At 62.8% G+C, this 24,679-nt stretch overlaps 2 protein-coding genes across 5 annotated transcripts in view; one reads left to right on the top strand and one right to left on the bottom strand.

Moving 5' to 3' along the window:
- GRB10 (growth factor receptor bound protein 10) overlaps positions 1-24,679 on the top strand; it is a 112,434-nt gene that overhangs the window by 21,836 nt on the left and 65,919 nt on the right. The gene's annotated exons all lie outside the window — the stretch shown is intronic.
- On the bottom strand, positions 7,026-19,229 carry LOC118497023 (WAS/WASL-interacting protein family member 1-like). The gene is made up of 6 exons (XM_036010425.1): positions 18,956-19,229; positions 14,128-14,351; positions 12,743-12,866; positions 11,118-11,262; positions 10,365-10,493; positions 7,026-7,311 (listed from the first exon to the last, which is right to left on the bottom strand). The coding sequence occupies exons 1-6, from the start codon at positions 19,227-19,229 to the stop codon at positions 7,026-7,028; spliced, it is 1,182 nt and encodes a 393-aa protein (XP_035866318.1).

Here is a 24,679-nt window from a genome sequence, read left to right as displayed (position 1 = left end):
TTCTCCTTGGGCCCCCACTCGAACCTCCCTGCCCCTGGAGCCCTGACCCTGTCGGTGGAAGGATGGCTCTGGCCTTTGGAGACAGCGGAGCTGAGAAAACCTACGTAGGAGAAGGTGCGGGTTGTCAACCATCCTTGCAGGAGGCCCTTTGCGGCCAGCCTGTTGCGACCGTGCTGGTGGCTCCCGGCCGGAGGAGGAGCACTGAGTAGTGACGCGGCACCGAGTGTGCGTCTCCGGGGGCAGCCGCCATGGGAGCCAGCGTCGCAGGGGAGGCCCCGGGCCACCGGCCGAGGCTCCGGCCGAGCGGGGGATGGTGGCAGCCTCACCTGGACTCAGGTGGGCTGGCGAGTCCTTTGCTTGGGATGCTGGTCCCTGAGGCAGAGGAAGGAAAGATGAGATTCTCTATCAAATACAAAGTCCTGAAACCGTGTGTGTGGGGGGGGCATGGTATTGGACCTCAGGGCACACCCTGTGGGGGGGCGGGCAGGCTGGCTTGGAGGACAGGCGGTTCGCAGAGTGGCCGCGTCCCCCGGACTCAGCGCCGAGGGCTGGGGGGGACGTGGTGCCCGCCGCTGGCCGTGCCTGCCCGAACACTGAGAGTGTGTGTTTTCTCCACAAACACTCATGTCTTCACTGACTTGGCTCTTTATCCTTTTTTTTTTTTTTTTTTTAACTCAGGGAAGGACGAAAAAGCCAGAGACGTGAAAATGGAGGGGCGAAGTCCTTCCCGAGTTTCTAGAAACAGTCTGCCCAGAACAGCGGCAGTCCTGCGGCTGGGCTCATGTGACCTGCTGGAGCGCTTAATGGCCTCATTGTGTGAGGGACGCGGCAGCGATTCCTCTGGAATTCCTAGAAAGGGCGGGAGAGGCAGGGTTTGGGCCGCGAGGGGACTTGGCGCCCGGGTTCTGGGGTGGGGGCGGGAAGGCAGGGGACGCGCCCAGGCCCACTGGTCTGTCACGGGGCGGGGCGGGGGGAGGGTAGGGCCTTTTCCTGGGAGACAGATTCCAGAGTCTCGTCGTGGGGTCGTCGGTGGCTGGTGTCCCTCGTTGTCCCACTTCTGACCCCGAGACTGCAGAGAGCGAACCCCCTCTCGCAGCCTCTGTGCCCTCCCGGGGACACTCCCTGCCAGCCCTCCTCCGGCCGGGTCTTCTGGGTCTCTTTGTGCGTGGAGCTGGTGACAGGCACACACACGTGTCACCTCCCCCCTTTAACACCGCTGTGTGCGTGCCCTCCCCTTCTCAGCGCCTCTCCTCCTCCAGCGACATCTTTCCTGGCTTCCCACCCCCGCCCCCAGCCGGTCCGTGAGCAGCACTTTGGGACCGGAGTCCCTCAGCCCTGGCCCCCGGCGGGGCAGCCCCACGCCCGTCTTCCCGCTGGGGAACTGAGGCCCCGGGAGGCGGGCTGCTCCGGCCGCGCCGTCTGGCCCCGCCGGCCGAGCATCCTGGTCCTGAAAGTGGGGATTTGTTGAATGTCTAAATAGTCACTGTTATTACTCTAAATATTTAGTGTGAGAAAGCTAAACAGAAGGAAAACTTTATGTTAACTCAGGAATTTTGGGAAGATATCAAAGATACTAAACAGAAATCAAGAGGCCCTTTCTGAAATATTTTGGAAGTGTGTGAAGACATTTATTTTTCTTTGCCCGAGTTCATATATTCTTTCACGTTTCAAGTCAGTGTCGAGTCTGGCGGGAGGCTGCGGGCAGGCCCGAGAGGGGCTCCCTGCTCTGTAGGTGCGGCAGGCAGACCCCGCCGGGCAGGGAGCCGGGGGTCCCAGGGGTCCCCGGGGCGCTCGGGGGCCTGCCTTCGGGTGCTGGGCAGGCCGCCGTCAGCGAGGCCGAGAGGTGTGCGTGCCAGCGGCCTCTGCCACGTCGGCGATGGGCCCTGCCGATGCCGGGGAGGCCCCGCGTCCCTGTCACTCCTCGCCGCCCCCGGGCCGGCGGTCATATGGTCTTCATTTTGTTCGCTGCGGAGCCGGCGCTCCTGCAGCTGGACAGAAATGGTGGACGTGGCGACCAGCCCCCCAGGCAGCTGCGGGCCCTCTTCCTGTAACTCGAGATCCATGTTCTTGCCCGTATCATGGGAAGCAAACCTCCCCAGCGCGCGTTGTAAATTTTCTGGGTGGAGGAGGCCGCCCGGGGGCTGTGGTGCACGAGTGCAGGGAGAGACCCTCCGTCTTCCCCGGGGGTGGGGGTGGGGGAGGGGGAGGGCAGAGACCTCGGGCTCTGCGGGTCGGGCCGTGGGTGCCACAGGCATACACGCTGACCCCGTGACTGCGGCTCCCATCCCAGCGTCCAGCCCCTTGTCATTCCAGAGACCCCCAGACCTGTGTGACCACCCACCCACCCCCCCCCTTAAAAAAAAACCAGCTCATGTTCAAAGCAGCCGCCAGAACTCGGAGATGCACCTCTCACCCCCGTCGAGGTGGTGACGCCGTTCAGACTCGCACCCCCGTGCGAGGCAGACGGCCGGCACCTTGGGTAGGACGCCTCGGCGGCGGCGGTGGGGGGGCGGGCTGTCGCGGCGTCCCGCGTCCCCCGTGACCTCTCTGCATCCTGAAGACCGGCGCGCCCTCTAAGCAGCCGAGGCGTGACCGCCCGCGGGCAGCCGGCGTGCTGAGCACCTGACCGTGGGAGAGCCCGGGCGGCCCGGTTAATGGTGTCGGGCGTTCGTTGAACATTGACTCGGGGTGAGACCCGAGTGGTGAGCGCTTCGGCGCCTCCTGTGCCCCTCGGTCAAGGCCCTGGAGGGAGATCCGGCTTTCCGGGGGGGGGGGGGACGTGGGGGCTGGGGGCGCCGAGGCGGGGAGCTTGACGGTCACCCGGTCGTCGTGCCCTAAGGTGGGGCGGTGGCAGGCGGTCACCCAGGCCCCCTGCTCCCACATCCTGTCTCAGCCAGGGTGCCGGGCGGGTGTCTAAGGTCCTCCACGCCGGGCAGAAGCACGGTGGTCTCATTCCCACCGTGTGCGACCGGGGTGGGTTGGTGTGTGAGGGCTTGGTGGGGGGGGTCGGCTTCCCACCCAGGGGCCCCACCCACTCGCCGTCCCCGCGGTCCCTGCCCGAGGAGCCCTTGCTCCGTGCCGGTTGCCCGCCGCCGACGCTGGGAGTGTGTTTCTTCGGACACATGGCACTGAGGGGTGGTCTCGCTGCGCTGAGGGGTGGTCTGTCTCACTGCGCTGCAGGCAAATCCTGGGGGAGGGGGCTTCCTCCCCACGGCCTCGCAGAGACATCAGGGTCAGGGGACAGAAGGGAGGTCAGACGGCCCCCCGGCAGGGCACGTGTGAGTGGTTCTGCCCCCCCCACCCCCACCGGGTGGGTGTGAAGTGCAGAAGGGCCCCTGCAGGCTGGGGTTGGGGGGTGGGGGGTTGCCTCCCTGAGCTGGGCTGGAAGCGTGGACTGGAGGGGCGCTTGGCCTTCCTCGCGAGAGGTCTGGACGGCCCCTCCCGCCCGCCCGGGGCTCGTGGGGGGAGGGCCGCAGACGGCGGCCCGGGGGCCGACGTGTCTTCCCCCCGCACGGTAGCCTCAGGCCCTGCTGTCGCTGACGTGGCAGCCAGAAGCCTCCTTCTGGGACACGCCTTCCCTGTTCTGTTCTTCGAAGTCTCTTCAATTATCTGCCTGAAAAAAAAAAAAAAGAAAGAAAGAAAACATTCCACGTGTCTGGTGCAAGAATGTTAGTGCTGGGTGTGGAGCATGGCGCTCACAGCCTCACAAGTCCGGGGCCTGCGGTGACCACCTCTGGCTCTCAGTGGTGGGCGGGGGGGCGGGTGAGCACGGTGCTGACCCCCGGAGGGAGCTGCGGGGGGGCCCTGTCCCTGGGACCGGCAAGGGGTCCTCCCGGGGGTCCTCTCGGCCGAGCCAGGGGGGCTCCGGACAGAGCCTGCGAGCCCCTGGCGGGCGAGGCCTGCGAGGCGCTCACCGGAAGGAAGCGCCTCTCTCTGCGGGGGAACCGGCTGTTAAACCGCGATTGTGCCGGGATCAATAAGTGCATGTCACCGCCGGGGAGCGTGACAATAGACCCTTTATAATTCCGTGCGTCTGCGGGGTCTCCCCGCCTGTCCCCCGGGTCCTCTCCCTCCCTGCCTCTGCCCCGTGCCCATCTTCGGGGCCCTCGAAGCCCGGTGACCTCCGAACCAGACTGAACTCGGGGACTGGGTCTGTCTTCCCTCTCCCCGGGGGCAGAAAGTCACCGCGGAGCCTCCGGCCGTGGGCTCCCGGGAGTCAGAGACACTGGGGTCCCGTCGCCCTCTCCGGGCGCCCTCTGCCCTGCGGCCTTCTGGGACAGCGTGCCTCCCTCTTTGTTCTGCTGCTGCTTCCCCCTGTCCCCTCTCTCGTCGTCCCCCCTCCTCGGACTTCTGCCGTCCACTCCACAGCGAGCGCCCTCCCCTTCTTGGCAGGCGTCTTACATTCTCTGGGGCGAGTGCATATGATTTCTGCCTCGTGGGGGGCCCTCGACAGGGGGTCAGCCTGCCCCGAGAGCCCACGTCGCCTGCATGCCTCCCTCCCCGGATGGGACTGGAAGGCGAGGACCGGGCGGCAGGCCTGGTGTCCCCAGTCAGCCCGCGGCACAGCCTCACCCGGGGCGGGATGGCATTGCCCACGCCACCAGGCCGCCTGCTGTGTTGGGTTCAGAAATGCTGGAGTTTTAGCACCTTGTTCCTTTGTCTTTTTTAAGCATTTTATATCTTTCTTTGTAGAGAGAGAGGGGAAGAGAGGGAGGAAGAGAGAGAGAGAAACAGCAATGAGTGGTTGCCTCTGATACGCCCCCTACTGGGGATCTGGCCCACAACCCAGGCCTGTGCCCTGACTGGGAATCGAACCGGCGACCCTTTGGTTTGCAGGCCAGTGTTCAGTCCGCTGAGCCACCCCAGCCAGGGCCAGCGCCTTGTTCCTTGAAGGAAAGAATCTAAAAGTCACTCATCTAAGATGACTTTTCCTCTCCTTTGTCCAAAGGAGAGGAATCCATGCCCTCCCTGCTGTGAGGGGCTTCAGGAGGCGGCCTCTCGGCCTCCTCTGGGTCCAGGGAGTGTGCGATATGCGGGGGGCGCACTGATGGCGGCTGCTCCACGCTCCCTGCCGGACAGGGGCCCGCCACCCCAAGTCACCGGGGCGTCTGTGCACGGCCTTTCCTCGTCGGAGCCCCCGTGGCCCTGGGTCTTGGAACGGCAGGGCGTTTTCAGCCCCGTGCTGGACATCTGGGCCTGTGTGGCTTCGTCTTCTCAGCAGGCAGTTTCCCTGCGGAGGTGCAGCCGCAGGCTGGGGGCTGGGGGGCTGTGGGGCGGGGGGTGCCTGCCGCCTGCCGGCCCCCCGGCGCCCCCGGGAAAGGGGGAGCGCTGGTGCGGGCGCACATAGCCCGTGTGGGCGGCAGCACAGCTCCTCCTTGGCCCCATTCGGACCTTCCCAGGGCTCTGCTTCCTCGGGGCCAAGTCGGGGGGGCGAGGGGGGGATGCAGCTGTCCTCCGAGCTCCCTGAGCGCAGGGCGGGGGGAGGGGTGAGGGGCCCCCAGGCACAGCTCCATCCCTTGTGGGGGGGCTCAGCCCCCACTGGACCCCACGGGCCTCCCCCCGCAGGGGAGCCGGGTGTCTGTGCCCACCAGGTAGGAGACATGGAGTCAGCCCCTGCTGGGTCAGCAGACGCCGGGCCCCCCCCCCCCCCCGCCGGGGGGGCTGGGTGTGGCCGCCTCCCTCTGCCAAGTCGGGGCCCGGAGGTGGGGGGGGACGTCAGCTGCGCCTGCCTGCTGCAGCCAGGATGGCGGGGGTGGGGGGCGGTTTTTCCTATGGTATTTGGCTGAAATCGAGGGGGGAATTGCAGAGATGGATTTTGGTTTAGTTAGACCACCCTTTCCCGGGCCTTTGTTGCTGGGGGAGGGGGAGGGGGCCGGCTTTCTTGCAGCTTTTCTTGTCTGAGCCTGCTGGCGGCTCCTGATTGGAGATCCCTGCAGGGTCCCGGCCAGGACTTATGGGCTGTGATAAGGAATGTCAGAGGCCGGACGGCACTCAGCTCTTTTTTTTTTTTTTTTCCCCTTTCCTTTTCTTTTTTTCTCTCAAATTTTTGGCTCCACTTATTTCTACATATTTATATAGTTTATGGTTCTGCTGATGTTGTAGGCGACATATTTTTGCATTAGAGTTTCTGAGTTTATTGCTGACGCACAGAAATTTAATTTCTTTTTGACTCTTTTTTTAAATTTTTTTTTCCCCTACATACCTCTCGGTAATGGCTCTGCCTCCTTCCCTCGGCTCTTGGCTGTAAACAAGCGACCTTTTCTGCCGCCTGTTCGGTGGGGCGCTTTTCACACTCGTGTGTTTTTCTTGCTGATTTTGCTGTGGAAATGGCCCCAGAGCCTAGTGCTGGGTGTTCCTAAGTCCGGGTGTCTGCTCAGCCTCGGGGGGGGGGGGGACCCCGTGTTAATGAGGCGACCACGTTTACGAGGTCGTCTTGAAACCTAAGCGCGTGAAGTGGTGTTGGAAGAGATAGCTGCGAGGAGAGGAACCCGAGGAACCCCGACTTTGTGCTCCCCGGGGCCTGCGGTTTGGGGGTCACCGCCTCGCTGTCCGGGGCGCCATGCTAGGGCGTAACTCAGCTCCCTCAGACGAGGGGGTCCAGGGTTCTCGCTCTCAGCCCCCCACATCCCTCGCGAGCCTCTTTTCCCCACGTTTTCTTTTTTTTTTCTTTTAACAGTTGGAGGTGTGACCGAAGGACATTGACACGCACACGTTTAACATGTACTTGATGCGTTCTGAGACAGGCCACCCCCGTGAAACCGTCACCGCGGGTTCATGGCCGTGAGTGCGTCCCCCCTCCCCCCCAGATGGTTCGACGACTCGGAGCCTCTGCAGGCCTCTCCCGCAGCCGCCCGCTGGTGCCTCTCCCCCCACCGTGGGCGGATTTGCATTTCCCGCAGTGCCACGGACAGGAGTCACGCCGCCTGCCCCTTTCCCCCGGCGTCCTCGCTCCGACAAGACCCCGTGTGGAGGCGCGCGGTGACCGCGTGCCCCTGTGTGGCGCCCAGTCGCCCCCATGCACAGGCTCATCCCCGTCGGGCCCCCGCCGACGGCTGGCTGGGTGGTCTCCAGGTTTTCCCTGTGTCAGTACAGCCGCTGTGAACCGCTTTCTCCACGACGTCTTTCCAGGCGGGCAGGAATGCCCTGTCCTGCCTTCCTGGGTCCTCCTGCTGCCGCGGAGGTCCGGGTGTCCGGTCCGAGGCCTGCCCGCAGGTCCGCTGGCCCGCTGTGCTCCGGTCCGGGGGTGCGCAGGGGCCGGACTTGTGGGCAGGGTCCCTTGGGGGTGGGGGCACCGGCACGTGGGCCTCTGTCCTGCGGGTGGGAGCTCTGGCTGCGTGGGCACCCACACCTCGGGAACACCCCCGGTCCGAGCTGGATGTCAGGGGCCAGCCCGTGGGGGTCCTCAGAGTGTCCCCTCACTGTACAGACCTTACTCCCGCTGCGGACGGCTGGACAGGACGGCTCGGAGCACCCCTCGGAGCCCCGGGCAGCCCCGGCTCCAGTCTGGGGGGCCCCATCTTCGGGTCAGCAGTGACTTACTCGGGGCCCTGGGGATCGGCGACGGGGGAGTCTGGCCCGGGGCAGTTCCTCGCCACAGACAGCGATTCTCACCCAGCATGCCACACCTGCCTACCTACTTGCTTAGTCAGGGCCACGGACCTCTCGTCCCTTACACTGTCAAGGGAAAAAAAAAAAAAAAAATCACCAGACAGCGCAAGAGCCTTCCAGTGTGAGCGAGTCAGAAGCGTACCTATTTTTTTTTTGGCAGATCGGCCAAAAATACATTTTTGGGGGTGCTGCGGAGTTTTAGTAACGCGTTCACGCGCCGAGAGATGCCAGAGGGCGAAAGTCGCCTCCCCGAGGGGTGGCCGTCTTTGTCCCCTGCGAAAGCAGGTCCTTGTGCCTCTCTGCGGCTCCGGCCCACAGCAGTTCCGCTGCGGCGGGGGCACCCATGTCGGGGTGGGGCTGCGGGGACGTCGGGCACGCTCGTCTGGGCATCTCTGACCGCCGTGGGCCATTCGGAACTGGGGGTACCCTGCACGCTGGGGCCACCCCAGCACGCTGGGGCCCTTCTGCTCTCCCTCGGTCGGCGTCCTGGGCGCCTCTGCCGCACAGGGGGGCCCGGAAACGGAGGGTGGATCAGGGTGACAGGGAGGGCTGCAGCTGTGCTCCTGCCTGGGGGGGCGGGGGGGGGGACGAGAGGAGAGGCAGCGAGGAGACCGCCTGCTTGTGTGTGTGTGTGTGTGCATGTGTGTGTGTGTGTATGTGGTGTGTTGTGTGTCTTTGGTCCTTTTCCAGTGTCACGGCTCATTCGACTTTCCCGTTGGGTTTCACGTGTGAGTGGAAAGAGCAGCACCCACCAGGACTCGGGTGCAGAAGACGTGCTGCCCCCACACACCCCCCAGCCCCCCGGGCCCCCCCACCCCCGTCCCGAGGTGGCAGGGGGAGCTTCCCCGCGGAGAGCGGCCCCGGGGCGCCTGTGCTCCTCCACGTGACCCGTAGGCCAGACATTCCAGCCGTCGTCAAGAAATAGATTTTCCTTTCTCTCCCCCCCGGGCCGGGGCAGTCTGGCGACAGCGTTCCGAAGGAGGAGCGGGCTCCCCAGGCGGTTACAGTGCAGGCCACGCGGAGAGGAGGATTAATTCTTTTTTAGCTACAGTCGCAATTAGGGGAGATGGGGGAATGCAGTCGCAGGGGAGGAGATTTATGGTGAGGGCAGGCTCCAAGCAGCGCCACGGAAGGAATTTCGAGCTCTCGGAGCGAACAGCTGAGGCCCGGGGACAGGGTGGAGGACAGCGGGGGCACGTTCCACAGGCCTCCTTTCTTTGTCCTGTCCGGGTTATTTTGACCGATTGCGTCATGGAGGAAGGAGCCGCCGCGGTCCGAGGCCCGGAGGGCGCTGCAGGGGTGTGGCGGCTCCTCCGGGCGGGCGGGCAGGCGGGCAGGCGAGGATTGCAGTCTGGGTTATCGCGGTTCTGAGAACTGCTGGTGGGGGGGGGGGGAGGGAGGGGGGGAGGTGTGGCCGCGGAGGGCTGGCGTGGCCGGAGTGGGAGCACGTCTAGCTTTTCAGGGAACAAAGCCGTGTGAAGTTCCACGTTCCTCTCACACAGTAAAGCACTTTGTGTTAAACATTCACATTTTACACAAAGTCTGTTTCCAAACACCTAGAAGTTCGGAGTTGGAAGGGTTTCTGGCAGCGCCCGTCTGGCCCAGCGTAACGCCGAGGTGGCTGAGAAAGCGTGTTCTCCGTGAGCACTGCCCCCCACGGCCGCGGTGCCCGCCTTCCCCGAGGTGCCCTGCAGCTTCGCGCCTCTGGGGGGTGGGACCCCCTTCCATGGAGCCAGGCTTGCTCTCCCCGAGTCCGTGTGTCCCGAGTAGACGTGCTGACATTTGCCCCGGCCAGCCTCTGTCCCCAGAGCGCTGGGCCCCACGGTCCCCTTCTCGGCCACGACAGGACATGCTGGTGTCCCTTGAAGCCCAGACCTGCTGTCCTCGCCTCCTGGACCGCAGGGGAGGAGGGGACCATGCGTGGTGACCCTGGGCTCGGACGAAGAGCCCGTCCCACTTCTGGGACCTTGGTATTGCTTTTTTTGTTATTGTTGTAGTAGTTGTCCTTTTAACATCCTCGCCCGAGGACCTGTTCATGGAATTTAGAGAGAGAGGAAGGGGGGAGCCAGACACCCATGGGGGAGAGAAACGTTGATGGGTCGCCTCCTGTAACACACCAGGACGGGGGCTCGAACCCACGACCTAATTGGTGCACAGACGACGCTTCCACCAACTGAGCTGCCCACCACCAGGGCCCCTGGGTGTTTGCTTCTGGTTCCCAGCCTCCGGCCCTGCCCGATCGCTGCCACTGTCCCCAGCTTGGCCCACACACCCGCCGCCACGTGGCCCTCTCCGCCCGCAGAGCCCTGCTCCTGCCTGTCTGTCCCCACCTCATGCGTCACCAGAGGCAGTTTGCAGTCGGGTGTGCCCCGTCCAGCGTCGCCACCCCATCCGCCCCCCGCAGGGCCGCCCCACCGTGCCCACCGGCCGGGGCTCCAGTGCTGGGAGGCCTGTGCTGCCCACGCCACCTGGGTCCCTCCTGCCTGGCCCAGACACAGGTGGGCCCCCGTCTCCCCAGAGGCCCTCCGTGTCTGGGTGACCCCGAGTGGCAGCGGAACCCTGCGGAAGAGAGGGGACCCTGTAATCCTGTAACGTTCAGGTGTAGATCGTATCCAGACTGGAGAGGTCTGAGCTGGAGTAAAGGTAGGCTCTGTGGAACCGTAGCTAGCAATTGCCCCGGAAGGCACCGAGCGAGCTGATGGCTTTCAAATGGGTTTCGGAGTGTTTCAGGGAAAATGCCGAGGGTGAGCACCCACCGCCGGGTGGGCGTCACGGCCCCACCCTGTGCCAGAGGCACGCGTCCTGCACCCTCGTGGCCGCCCGGGGCTGGCTGTGACATGCGGCGGGACCGGGGTGGGGGCCCGACCCCGGCCTCGGCTGTGCGTCTGAAAGAGGGGGCCCGGGCGCAGAGCAGGAGCCAGTGCCCGGAGCGCTGGGCCCCACACGAGGCGTCGGGAGCAGAAGGGAGTCCGTAGAACAACAGGTGAGTTTTACACGAAGCCAAGTGGCTTCATTCTCTTCCCGTCCTCCTAGTTGTTCCAGCGGAGCAGTGGGCGTGGGCCGGGGCGCTTTGCAACACGGCTATGCCTCCTCGGGGTCTCGCGGCCTCCCCCTCGTCCTCCTCTCTCACCCCCACTGCCCTGTGTCCTCTGCTTCCTTTGTCCCTGCCGCCCTGTCTCCCCCTTCCCCCCACCAGAGGTTGGGGCGGGGGGGGGGGGCAGAGAACCACTTTCTAGGACGTCGCTGTAATTTCAAGAGAGACAGGATCCCAGGGAGCCTATGAGCGGGTGGGGTGGCGCATTGGGGCCTCATTCAGTGTGTGGCACCCTCTGGGGGTGCAGGGAACTGGGGAGCCACACTGTGCGCTGGGACCAGACACGGTGGCCGAAGAGGTGGTTGGAGGCCAGACTGATCCGTCTGGGCCAGTGGACACAGGCGTTCCATGCGTTGGGATGGAGAAGCCATGGGTGGGGTGGGGGTTGGGAGCGGCTAGGACTTGGGTTTCAGACGCTTGGGTTGAGAGGCCCCGGGGACAGCTGAGCGGCGATGGGCAGGGGGAGCTGGGCAGGTGCTGCAGGAATCCAGGGGCGGCCGCCATGTGGGCAGGGCCAAAGAGCCCGGGGCTTTCCGCGCCTGGTGATGGTGGCAGATGAGCTGCCAGGGAGGGAGGGCGGTGTGAGCAGTGGGGGCTGAGGCCCCCGTACTCAGAGGTCTGGTGTTGCAGAGTCACCGGGGCAAGACACCGAGAGGGCGGACTGTGAGGGAGGGGAGAGGCAGGGGAGGTGACCTCTTGACGGTCCCTTCAGAACCTTCATGAGGCCCCTCACTGCTACATAACAGGCATGCAGAGACAAAAAAACAATGTGCAAATGAAAGAACAGATCAGAGCTCCAGAAAAAATAACAACTAAACAGTGAAGAGACAGCCAACCTATCAGACGCACAGTTCAAAACACTGGTAATCAGGGTGCTCACAGAATTGGTTGAGTATGGTTGAAAAATAGAAGGAAATGGGAAGGCTATGAAAAATGAAGTGAAGGAAAATGTACAGGGAACCAACAGCAATGGGAGGGAAACAGGGACTCAAATCAACAGTTTGGACCAGAAGGAAGAAATAAATATTCAACCAGAACAGGATGAGGAAACAAGAATTCAAGAAAATGAGAAGAGACTTTGAAACCTCCAGGACAACTTGAAACGTTCCAACATCTGAATCATAGGGGTGCCAGAAGGAGAAGAGGAAGAGCAACAAATTGAAAACTTACTTGGAAACATAATGAGGGAGAGCTTCCCCAATCTGGCAAAGGAAACAGACTTCCAGGAAGTCCAGGAAGCGCAGAGAGTCCCAAAGCAGCTGGACCCCAGGAAGCACACGCCAAGGCACGCCATAGCCCCCTTAGCCAGGATGGAAGAGAAGGGAAAAGTGAACTGCCCCTGTGAGCAAGGGCAGTGTGCCCTGGGCCCGGGTTCTGGGCCCCCGGCCAAGGTGCACATCCGTGCTGACCCCTGCCTCTCGCCGCTTCGTGGCCCCCCCACACCCGGGGCTTCTCTCCCGCCCGCCCTCGCAGGGGCCGCGTGCTCCGAGAGCCCCCGCCGCAGCCCCTGTGCCCGACCCACCGAGGCTCACGGAAGGCGGAGCGGCGCCAGTCCTTGAAGAACTAAAGCACAGAGACTGCGTTCACTCCTCTTTCCGCACGGGTCGTTCCCGCACTCGGCACAGCCGTTAACAGGCCCGGCGGAGGGTCTTCGACGACGAGTGTGCCACTGACCCCCCGCCCCCGAGTCTCCTGGGCGGCCCCTCGCAGACGCAGGCCTGCTGCTCCGGGTGGTCAGGTCCCCGCCGCCCCTCCCAGCTGCCCACGGCGCCTCCCGCCCCCCCCCCCCCCCACGCACCTCAGAGTCCGAGCGCCTGCACGGAGGGCCACCTGTGTGCGTGGCCACGGGACGTTTTGTGATCCAGAGTCCGGGGCTGTCGGGCTGTCCACGGGAGTTTGCCCTCGTCAGTAGCCCGGCGGCCTGTGTGCGGGTCCCCTGGTCACTGGGCCGTGTCGCTGCAGAGGACGGTGTAGGGCTTTGGGGATCCGTGTTCCCTCCTCAGAAGCCCCGAAGACCCAAGGTCCCAGCAGTTCCCTCACCAGACTTGGGCCGGATCAGGGGGTTGGGGAGGAGCCGCAGGCTTCCTGAAGCTTCCAAGGAAAAACGAGATGACGCCGCCATCTCCAGTGCTTTAGTGTTTGGCCGGAGACCTTGGTCCTGAATCTGGGGCAGGGTGTTTAGATTCAACTTCCTGGGGCTTTTTTCCCAGTTTTTTTTAGGTGAGACGGAGCCGCCCGTTGTCCATGGGCTGGGTCTCACGCCCTCAGGTGTGAGGGGAAGGACTCTGGGGCGGGTCTGTTCCGTGAAACACCCAATCCCAGGCCTGGGACGGGGGGCACCCTCCGCTTCACCGGCCACACGTGGGCCGTCCCGAGGACGTCAGCTCAGGCTTGAGGGCGGCGCAGGCACGCCCTGGTGCCCCGGTTCATGTGGTGGGGGGGCTCACTGACTCCCCCCCGCGCCAGGGCTCTGAGCGCTGGGGGGGGGGGCTGGACTGTGTGGGTGGCATCCTGGTAACTTTTCCTTCTTTTGACTTTTAATTGACTTAGTCTCTTAATTTTTATGTCTCTCTCTTTGTCGTGCGGATACACAAAGCTCCATGCCTTGGAAGGCGGCCAGAGGCATTCAGTCATTTGTAATTATTCATAAAACTCGAGAATCCAGGATTATCCTAAGTCATGATACCCGTAGCGGAAACAAAACTCGGGTGAATTAAAAAAATGCAGGTCGGGGACAACGAGTTCCTTTGAAAGGCCTGGAGGGTTCGACGTTCGCGTACCCGGCCCCCGCTTTCAATGGAGAGTTACTTACGCTGGTTTTTCTCCCTCCCCCAACTCCCGTGTCTCCGGGTCACCTGCTGGCAGCATGTCCTCACCTGGAAGCCACCCGAGGCTTCCTCCCCTCTGACTCAGGCTGCCTCTGCCGGCTCCACGCTCCTGGTCCCTGAGGTGCTGCGTGGGCCGGGGGACCCTGGGCAGGGAGTGCGGCATCTCAGCCTGCGTGCTCACCTGGGGAGTCGGGGCAGGTGCCTTCACCGGTCACGGAGCCGTCTGAGGTCCCGTGCACGCACTTGGGCTTCACCTTGTCCCCCGCCCAGAGTCACTCACTCATCATGGAAGGGTCTCCTCATTCTGAGTCCGAGCTTGCACCTGGCAAGGGCCAAGGGTGGCGCCCACCCCGACCCCTGTGCCTGCTCTCGGGACCGCAGGCCAGTGTCGTTTCCCTGGGGACACGTTGGTTTGTGGTGGGACGCCAGGCTGCTCTGCCCCGGGGGCCCCTGGACGTTTGTGTTCACTGACCTTGTCCAGGAACGTGTACCTCTGTCACCCCCGCCAGAGCCTTCAGGGACTGGACCAGCGGTCCCTACACCACCCCCCTCCACGTCTGTGCCTTGACCCTGCAGAAGGGGACACCCCGCTCGGACCCGGAGTCTGCATGGCGAGGGCAGCTGGGAGTCAAAGATGCCCGACTGCCGTAGGCCGTACCCAGGGCCCACGGACCGAAGCCCATTCCTGGGGGTCTGCCCCGTGCCCGGCCTGGGCTCCGCATCGGGCAGAGCAGACCGCTGGCCCGCATGGGTGGCCACGGGCAGGTCCCGCCCTCCCTCGGGCTCCTGGCTGTTGGGCGGGGAGGTCACGGTGTGTCCACCTGGATGATGGAGAGGACCTGGCGCTTCACGCCAAGAAGGGAACAGAGTGGGCAAGGGGCGGGCCTCCTCGGGCCTTGGCCGGTCACGCTTGACGAGACTATCGCAGGCAGGGCTCTTGCTGCGAAGGTCTAGTCAAGGTCACTGTCACGGCCCTCGCACAGGTTCCTAGGCGCTGCCTGTGGGGTCCGGCCAGGGACCACCACTTCGAACCAGGGACTGCGGGGTTCTGTGGGGCGCCCCCTCCTCAGGCCCTCCCTGCCCGGCCCCCGGGACCTGGAGCACCCGAGTCACTCTGCTGCCGTGAAGGACAGTGAGGACGCTGGGGTACGCTCTGGGTGTGCGCTCGCACGCACATGGCCATGCACACACGCCAGCCCGTGCCTGGCCTCACGGGGACTCGGAAACCCGGGTTTTCCTCCCTGAAACAGTCGATGGTGAGAACCCCGGGGTCCGTGGCGCTCTCTGTACGGGAGGAGCGCCAGGGGGATGAGTATTACTCCGTTTCGTCTCCAGAATGTTCTGTCTTACGGCTTTATTTTTGTTTGCTTGTTCATTCTGCCTTGAGACTATGTTTTTCATAAAAGCTACCATTTTATCTAACTTACCAAATAGATTCCTTTACCCACGTCCGTAGAATCACTACGTACTTAAAAAGTCATGATCCCGTCTGTCCTTCCCTTTTGGGACAGCTTTATGTGTCCGTGCCGTTTTCTGCTGTATTTGCGACAGCCGCCTTTCACCGTCCTCCTGGGGTTTCCCTGAGTGTCGTCCCGTGTCTGCTCTCTGACGTGCCCCCCACCAGATCTCCCCCCCCCCTCCGGTCCTGGGAGGGGCACGTGCCATTCACGTGGCGTCCCTATTCTTCTGCGGACAGCACCGAGGTCACGGCACGGGCTCTCCCCCCGCGGTCTCCCCGGTTCCCTGTTCTCCGCCCTCCCGTGCGGGGCCGTGCCCCGTCCCAGTTGTCCCGAGACCGTTCTCGTGTCAATTTCCCCTCTGGACCCGCTGTTGACACCAGCGCTTGTTTTTAATTTCCGAGCGGCTGGGTGGTTGTTGCCGCCTCTCCCACATGCATTCCTCATTGCGCGTTGCGCCATGGTCGGCTCCGCACGGCGCCTGGCGGCACGGCGGCCACCTTCCCCTGCCTGCCCTGGGGCGTGTGGGGTCTGGTGCATGTCTTCGGGCCCCCCGGCAGGTGGGGCCTGGGCCCAGGTGCGTGTCTTCAGCTCCTGAGCTCCTTCTGTGAGATTCGCGGCGGCTTCGTCTTTTCCACCACGCCCACTCGGGAGGTGTCGGTGAACACGCGCCAACGTGCCTCCTCGTGGGCGTCCCCACCTGCTGCCGCAGCGTGTGAGGGGCCGCGTGCTCTCTCGCTCTCGGCTGGTCTCCTTCCTCGGTGCTGGGGGCCGAGCGGAGACCCCCGGCAGGCGGCCGGCGGCCGGCAGCGTGCGCAGTTTCTCCGCGGAGGTCTCCGTGCTCCTGTCTCCTTGTTGTCTCTGAGCATCGATGTCCCATTGGAGCTGGGCGTCCAGTCCGCTCCCTGAAGGTGCGTTCGTGTGGCTGCTTGGTTATTGGAGGAGGAAGACCCATGGTGCGTATTTCGGTCCCCCCCGCCCGATAGCATTTGTGTCAATGGGCGGTGCTCTTCAACCACGGCTTTGTAGTATCTCCTGCGGTCCTTGGGTTCGAGTCCCCGCTCCGTCCTCAGGCCTCTGCCCACGCCGTGTCCATCGCTCCCTTCCTCTTCCTCGCCACCGTCCCTTTAAAGCACGGCGGCTTCGGTTCGCCCTGGGTGTTGTTGTTTTTAATTGGAGTGTTTTTCAGCATTGTTTTGAAAGGAGGGGAGCCGGACAGCTGACACTTATTGCCGCATGTCATCGGCCTCGGGGTCCATTGTTCCTGTCCGGAAGCCTCCTTCCTCTGCCTGCGTCCCAGTCCCCTTTGATGGTTAGAGTATTAATTTCTTTTTATCCCCTCATTACGGCTGAGAATGCAAATACTCTGTTTTCAATTCTACCAGCGGTTGTGTTAATATATCATGAAATTTACTCAATTATGTATTTCCTAATAAAGAACAGGATCTTCTGTCTGTTACGGAAGGTACAGCTTTCTTCATTTTAAAACCCCGCCGCGATTTATGGTAAGACTTGAAATTTCCCTTTTTGCACTTCAGTGTTTTGATTTTCCATTAAACAGTTTTGTTTTTTTTTCAGTTCCATTAAAATCTATGGGTTGGGGCGAAAGCAGGCTCACAGGTCATCAGGGAAGAGACACGCAGGTTGCGATTGTCACAGCAGCTTTGTCCGCACTAAAGGTCCCCACGGTGCCACCGTGAACCGGCTCCCGCCGCCCCAAGAGCAACACGCCGCACGGTGTCAGGTGCCCGGCGTAAAGACTCCAACACGCCACGAAATGGTCACCAGATAGTGAGCTCTCACACTGAATTTTGTCCTTCACCCTCATCAACAGTTGAGACCAGTGAGTCTTCCCAGTTGGCGGGTCACTCTGGAGTCCCGACTGGGTGCCCTGGTGGCGGAAGCAGAGGCAGAGGAGCTCCTGGGCAAGGGGGGGGGGGGGGCTGTGTCACATGGGAGAGGAGGCGGTGCCGGCATTGCGCATGCTGCAGGGCTCTCGACGGCAGGCGTGCTGGCTGTCGCCTGAGCACCCGGCACGTGGGGGGGGGCGTGTTTGGGGGACACGGCAGGAAGGACGACACAGACGCTCTGGAGAGCGTGAAGCAGGTCTCCTCAGGAAACATCCTTGCATTCCCCAGCAGCAGTAAACGCCCACTTTGGAGCCGTGGCTGAATAAAAACGGAAAGGGTGCAGGTAGCACGGCGGGTGCCTTCGAGAACCCTGGAAGGGGCCGGTCGCCGTCAGCAGACCAGTTGTGTGTTTGCAGGGGTGGGTCAGAGGAGGGGGTGGGCACGGACGCTCAGGTGAGCCCGGGGTGGGGGGGGGGGGACTGCTGACCCTCCACCGAGGAGGGGGGTGAGGCGAGGAGAGCAGGGCCCGGAGCGGCCGGAGGGGCGGCCGTGTCCCGGCCCCAGCCTGAGTGCGGGTGTGCAGGGCCCAGCCGGTGAGCTGGGAGGCCGGGCGCTAACCACGGACCCACACCTGACCTTATTTGCAGATGTGGGTGGCGACCCGTTGTCACTCCTTGAAACCAAGTTAGTAGGTCACAGAAGCGTGCCTTGATAAGGAGCTGCTAGCACAGCAGAGGGACCGGCAGAGTGGGCCGGCGGGGTCCTCGGGGTGCCCCAAGCCCGTGCCAGCGGTCGGGAGCCAGGAGCACCAGGAGGTGAACACCGGGACCCCTGGGTGCCCCGGCTGGCACCGAGGCTCATGTTTCTCAGACCCGAAGTCCTTCGGGGGCGGAGGGGGGGCGGCGCGGGACGGTTTAATCCACCGTGAGCGTAACTCGAGTCGGTTGCAATGTGACAGGTGGAAGAACGGCATCTGCCGTCTGCCCGGGGCCTCCAGAATCTCAGTCAGGAACGCCCCATGTGCTCGGCAGAAAAAGCATGGGGCGCAATGCCTTTCCAGGCCACATTGTATCATTTTAGCCTCGCCAGTACAAATTGCCCTTAAAATGGAAACAAATCAATAAACATGAAATGGAAAGAACAAAGGCACGTTCAAGTTCAGCCACTGGATCCAGAAGTATAAATATTGACATTGTGAAGAAAAATGTTGACTCTAGAATCGGCAAACTTTTGACTTTGCTTGCACTAATTTTCTGCCCTCCACGCTAATAAGGGAAAAAGCGCCAACTTTGATGAAAGTTATTAAAATTTTCATCATACATTCAAAACTCAATTAAAACGGGTAGACTCCAGTCCATTATTTATGATGGCTTCTTGCAAAGGTGGGCTTAGCATTCACCGTGCAAAGCACACGGGGGACCAAGACAGCAGGCAGGGTGAACTTGGCCGGGAGCCCTAGGGTTGGAGGAAGAGAAGGGACGGCCCTCGTCCACAGTTCCGCGGTCAGCCCGCGGTGCCCGTCCTGATAGCCGGGAAGAAGTGTCCGCCTCCCTCCCTGCTCAGGAAGCTCTTCCTCAGTGTCTGTCCTCAGTCACTGCTGGACAAACCAGCTGATAACGTGGCAATGAAACTCTTGGCCACACGGGCTGTCCCCTGTGCCGTGGCGGGACCCTGGGCAGCGGGGGGTGGTGTTCAGGTGGGGAGGGGCTTTCCGGGGCAGGGGGACGGACCATGGGTGCACCTTCCTTGGGTGGGGGTGGCCCAACAGCTGGGCCCCGCGGAGTCCCAGAGCCGGGACAAGGCCCACCTGGTCCCGAGACACAAACACGGAAAGGCCGGAAGCTGCTCCCCGTGATGGGACCGGGGTGACCGGGAAGCCCGACGGCATCGTTTTTAAAGAACATGAGACTGCACAAAAGCGACGGTTGGAACGGCCACCGTACGTACCGCCCGGCACCCGCATCCCTAGACATTCTGCCGAGTCTCGTGGCTGCAGTGAAACAACAGCGGAAGGTGTTACCTCTGCGAAAGGGAGCTCACCGAACAGCCAGCTACTTGACCGTTTCTGTTAGGAGAGAAAGACACGAAAGGGGAGGTTCACCACGTTGAAAAGCTCACCGTGGGTGAGCGTGCATGCACAGCGCTGCGTGACCGCCGCCGCTGCCCCGAGTTCCCCGTGCCCCCCACGGCCCCCTCGCCCCCCAGCTCCCGGCAGCTCCTCCCCCGAGTTCCGTCTCCGGGACTCTGCCCGCGCCGCGGACCTCACGTTAGCGAGAGTGCGTTTGTCCTTTGGCGACGGGCGCACACCGCTCCGCACAGTGTCCTTCAGGTCCAGCCGTGTTGCAGCCTGTGTTGGAATGCCGTGACTTGCGAGGTTGAATAATAATTTCATTGTCCGCCTCCACTCCATCCTGCTCATCCACTCATCCGCCCGTGGACGCTTGGACCCCTTCCACCTCTGGCCGTGGTAAATGGGGCCGTTGTGAGCGGGGATGTGTGAGTGTCTGTTCGCGTCCCCCCATCAAGCCCTCGGGGCGCGCACGGACACACGGAGCTGCCGGAACAGATGTCAGCCTGAGTTGCGCTCTCGGAGGGGCCGCCCGCCGTCCCCCGCCACAGCCGCCCCCGTGGTGCATTCTCTGCCGCAGTGCAGTGCAGTGCGGCGGGCCTCCGGCCTCCCCGGTCCTCGCCGGCACGTGCTTGTGGGGCTGCGTCCTGGGGCCGCGGCCACGTTTCCCCCCGACCGGTGGCGTCGAGCACTCGTGTGTGTGTGTGTGCATGCACATGCGTGCTCGTGATCTCTGGAGCGATGTCTGGTCGGGTGCTTTGCCCAAGAGTGTGGACTTGGTTGGTGTTTCCGTTGTTGTTGAGTTGCAGGAGTTCTTTACATACTCCGGGTGTCCGTCCCCTGTCAGACTTGCAGCTCTCCTGCCCCTTCCTGCGGGTACTCTTTCCACACCCTTGATATTTAATTTTGATGACTCCCAGTTTCTCAATCTGTGTGTGTGTGTGTGTGTGTGTTTTTCTTCTTCCGTGGCTTGTGCGTGTGCTGTAATGTCCTGGAGATCAACATGATACCCAGTGTCACGAACGTTTTCCCTGTTTTCTTCCAAGGGTTTTATGGAAACAGGTATGTACAGATATCCAGGGTAATCTTACCAACCCCCCCCCCCCCCCGCACACTGCTGTGTGGCGCAGAGGTGGGTAAACCTTTCTAAAACTCACACGGATCCTCCTGGGGCCCCAGGTGGGCTTTCGTGGGTAGTCCACGAGGTGAGAGTCCCGCTGCACCCCCCTGCATGTGGCTGTCCGGTTCTCCCAGGGCCACGCGTTGAAAGACGGTCCTTTTTCCATTGGCCGGTGCTGGCACCCTGGTTGAAAATCAATACACGTGAGGGTTTATTTCTGGGCCCTCTGTTCTATTCCGGTCGGTATGTCTCCATTACTGTAGCTCTGGAGGACCTCAGGAGATCCTTTGAAGGACCCACACTCCCAGAGGTGGTTCTTCTTCTTCAAGATTCTCCCTGGCCACGTGGAGACCCAGGAGAGGTTCCCTGAAGTTCAGAAAGGCTTTGTTTCCGCACCCAGCACCGGGGAAGGTTGGGTCTGTAGGTCACTCTGAGTGGCAGCATTTTCATCCCAGTGTTGACTACCCCAGCCCACGAACACGGGATTCTTTCCGCATTTCTGTCCTCCGGATAGTCTTGTCGTTTTGCACACCGCTCCCGTTTTCTGCCTCCTTGGTTAATTTCTTTTTCAAATTATTTTATTCACGAAGCTCTCTTAAATGGAGCTTTAAAAAAATTTCCTTTTCAGATTTTTCGTTAGTGTCTGGAAGCACAGCTGATTTTTGCCCGTTGGTCTGTGTCACCTAACTCCACTGAGTATATTTATTAGCTCTAATTGTGTGTGTGTGTGTATGTGTAACTTTTAGCGGTTTCTGCAGATAAGATTGTGTCATTTGTGAACAAAGATACTTCTAGTTCCTCCTCTCCGATTTGGAGACTTTTTACTACTTTATCTTGCCTCCTTTCTGGGGCCAGGACTTCTGATACTATGTTGCACAGAAGTGGCCGGAGCAGGCTTCCTTGCCTTGCTCCCGATCTTAAGGGAAAAGCTTTCACCTTTCATCTGGGTGTGAGGCTGGCTTTGGGCTTGACACGTTTTATTAGAGACCAGAGTTAATCCAGCGCTGTTACCGTATCTGACTTGTCCCCACGGAAACGACTCAACAGGGCTTATGAGACGTACATTTTCCTGGCCGAGAAGCAATCTCGTCTGGCAAATGCTTTCAAAGGTGCTGTTTTGGTAATAAAATTGGCATGCTTAAATGATGTTTTTGGGATTCCTAACGCCCGCGCCATTTGAAACTTCAGGGGGAAATAACAGGATGTTTCCATACGTTGAACACGCCCAGGGTTCCGGAGGGCAGGCAGGGCCCCGGAGCGGGGAGAGAGTGGGACGTGGCAGCCGGCGGGAGGCAGGGGGGCGGGACAGCGGGCGGTGGGGGCGTGGAGAGGGTCCTTCAGGGACCAGGAGGAGCTGCTCGCCGTGGCAGGAAAAGGGGGGCCAGGAGGGCGCTGACCCCTCCCCCAGCCCTCCAAGATGTGGGCGAAGGCCCCGCCAGCAGCCCCGGGAAAGCAGGGCTGTGTTTGGAGTGGAAGGTGGAAGGCGTGTTGGGAGACCAGGGGCCGGAAGGTGGTCCGAGCACAGCCCGCAGACCCGCCGTGCGGGGGGGGTTGGGGGGGTGGGGGGGTGGAGTGGGGGCGGGAGGCCCCGGGGCGGCGTCACGGCGTGGCCCCGGGGCCTCGCAGCCATCGGTTGGGTGGACCGGCCGGGCTCTCCAGTGAAGCAGAACCTGGATGTGTTTATATAAAGAGACTTATTGTAAGGAACTGGCTCCCGGGCCCGGGGGCTGGCAAGTCTGAAACCCATCGGGCTGGCCAGCAGCCGGGGCGCTCGGGCAGCAGTGGGCCGCCGCATTCCTCCTTCCCCCCAAACCTCAGTCTCGCTGGGCAGGCCCGCGCCGGGGCGGAGGAGGAGGCCCCGGGCTGCCGCGGAGGGTAGCGGGGCCTCCATTTAAAGTCAGGCGATTGCAGATCTTAACCGCTTCCACGAAATTCCTTCCGAGCAACCCCCCGCTCGGTGTTAGATTACACGGCTGGCTCCAGAGCCTGGACAAGTTGACACATGACACTCACTATCACAGGGGCAAGGTTGACGCGCAGGCCAGAGAAGTTTCAAGGCCCAGGGACTCGCGGGGGGCTGGGGGCGAGTTCCCAGCCAGAGCCCCCGTCCCCCACCCCCGTGAGGGAGGGGGAGTCAAAGAATCCAGCACTCCCCGCCCTCACTCCACGCTGCTCACTGGTCTTTCTCAGCCCGGGGGCCCTGCTAGGGTCTTTCTCTTGCAAGCCTGGTGGTGCCTTGCAGGACCCTGCAGGGACACAGGCAGAAACCGTCACTGGTTGCGGGGGGGTGGGGGGGGATGTTTCAGATTCAGGGTGCTGCTGGTCCTTGTAGCTGCAAGGCATTCGTATTTGGGGTCTGTGCTGGTTTTCTGGGGCCGCCGTAGCAGTGTGGCAGAGTGGGGGGCTCTAAAGTGCTCATTTCCCCGCAGTTCCTGGGGCCAGAAGTCACGCATCGAGGTGTGTCCGCAGCCTCTCCAGACTGAGGCCTCTCTCCCGGGCGCGTAGGGCCCGCTTTCTCCCCGTGTCTCCTCCTGGTCTGCGCCCTGGGTGTGTCTGAGCCCTCATCGCCTCTGCTTCAGGGACCTCATTTTAACCGACGCCCTTTGAAGACCCCACCTCCTGACAGAGCCACACTGTGGGTCCTGGGCGTGGGGGCTCCTACATATGAGTGTCAGGGTGTAGGGGCGGGGGGCGGAGCACATGGTCCGGCCTGCAGCCTGGCCTCATCTCGAATTTTCTGCCCTCTGGACGGGCGGAGCCCGTGTCCCCGATGTGATGCCCCCCACCAGGGTCTTTCACGGTCCCTCCGGGAGGCTCTCGTTTCCAAGTCCTACACAGATCAGACCGCAGCGAGATGGAGGACCTCGGCCTGGCTGCGGCGCCTGCCGGCGTGGGGCCCCGCTCGGCCCGGCTTCCGGTCTCTCTGGGTCGCGCGCCCGCACTCCCTCCGCCGCTGACCTTTGCTCTCCGTGTCCCGAGCTCTGCCGTGACCTCGCCTTACCATCCGCCGCCGCGTTTCGGTCCACCTCTCCCCGGGCTATTTTCAGGCCCCTGGAACCTCTCCCCGGGATTTAGTGTTCTGCAGCGCGGACGCCGGCTGGCCCGCGCCCAGCGGTCAGCCCGCCGCGTCTCGGGCCACCTCTTCCCCTCCCCACGGTTCTCTCCAGCGCTCCCCCTTTTGTCTCGGGGCCGCCCCTCTGCCTCCGAGGGCGACGACCCACTTTCTAAGTTTCTCCTGGTTTCTTTCTTCACAGTGACACGTCTTCGGGCACAACTCCGTCCGTGCCCCCCACCCAGGGGGAGGGCGGGGAGCAGTTTCTGTGCCGCGTGTCCCTGTCCCCTCATCCAGGCGGCTCCTGCCGCCTGTCACCGCCCCTGCTCCTCTGAGACGTAGCCACAGAGGTGGGACGGTGCCCCCGTGCCTGGGCACCAGCCTGTCCCTGGGCACCACAGGGGAGGGGGTGGCCAGGGACAGGCAGCCTGTGGACGTGGTGGCCCCGAACCTGGTGGGGGGCCCACTGGGAGCTGCTTAGCGATCTCCCTGCCTGAGCAGGGTGGGGCCGTGACCCCCGGCACCGCCCTCGTGAGGCCGGCCCGCTGTGGGCTGGATGTGAGAGCCCAGCGAAGATGCTGGGACGTGCCCTGGCCCTCCTGGAAGGCAGGCCTGGGGCCGGCACACAGACGGCCTCCGCCGGCGGCAGGCGCAGCGTGTGTATTCAGCAGGAGCGACACCGAGAGGGAGATGTCACAGCTCAGGGTGGCGGGCGGGGGGGAGCCCACCCGGTGGCACCTCCTTGGGTCGTGGTGGTGGGTGAGGGGCCGTCTGGGGGGACTTCCTGAAGGAGGTGCCCCAGGTTCCATCCCCACGGGTAGCCAATGACAGCAGCTCTCGGAGCTGGAGCAACCCCTGCAGGAGCTGAGGCCCGAGAAGGCCGGGGGGGTCAGGAATGGCTGCTCGTTCTGGGGCCCTGGGCCAGAGACGAGCACAGAGCTCGTGGTCCCTCTGCGTGGGTTCTGCCCGGGAGTGAGAGCCCACGCTGTCGCTCCCCCGAACACGGCTGTGATCCCGGCGGAGAGGAGGGGAGAATCTGCTCTCCGCGCATCCCTGACAGGGAGGAACGGTGTTTGGGGAGCAGGGGAGAGTGGGGTGTTAGCACCCTCCCCCTCCCCCAGACCCCCCGCCCGTGCTCCGGAGGGTGACCGGCAGCAGCGTCCCCGGCCTTCATGGGGAGGGGACGCTGATTTCTGCTGCGGTCCGGGAGGAAGGCCACATCTCCGAGACGTTCACCTCGTGGGTCGTCTCTGTGCGCCGGTCCCTGGGCCTCGCGCTGTGTCGCTGTGTCTCGAGGCGAGCATGCTCCCCTGGAGTCCAGGCCACGCTGCTGGGCCCCACCCCCAGCCCTCTCCGCCAGCAGGGCGGGCGGGGGGCGGGGGGCCTGGCTGGAGTCAAGTTCGACGTGTCCGCCGACCATTTTGTTTGCATCAGGCATGCGGCTGGTGCGCCACGGTGAATTAAACAGCGTTAAGACGACGGGACTTCTGCTTCCTGTGGCTTGGGGCTCCTGGCGGGAGCGGGGGGCGTTTTGTGGACGGGAGGCAACGTGGCTGCAGGGAGCACGTGGAGTCCACGTCGTGGCCGGCTGCTTGCCAGGAG

Source organism: Phyllostomus discolor, chromosome 10, assembly GCF_004126475.2.
Source record: "Phyllostomus discolor isolate MPI-MPIP mPhyDis1 chromosome 10, mPhyDis1.pri.v3, whole genome shotgun sequence".
NCBI lineage: Eukaryota > Metazoa > Chordata > Mammalia > Chiroptera > Phyllostomidae > Phyllostomus > Phyllostomus discolor.
The sequence above is the reverse complement of the archived record's forward strand: the minus strand, read 5'-3'. Positions and strand labels throughout refer to the sequence as shown.

What these genes read in the sequence shown, in the direction of transcription:
- LOC118497023 (XM_036010425.1), bottom strand. Translation starts at nt 19,229, where the DNA reads ATGAAATTATTATTCAACCTCGCAAGTCACGGCATTCCAACACAGGCT. An exon ending in CCTCGCCATGCAGACTCCGG is followed by an intron (nt 12,867 to 14,127) that starts GTCCGAGCGGGG and finishes ACCCTGCCCCAG; the next exon opens with ATTCAGGACCAAGGTCTCCG. An exon ending in GCCGTGACGCCCACCCGGCG is followed by an intron (nt 7,312 to 10,364) that starts GTGGGTGCTCAC and finishes TCCCACCCGCAG; the next exon opens with GACAGAGGCCCACGTGCCGG.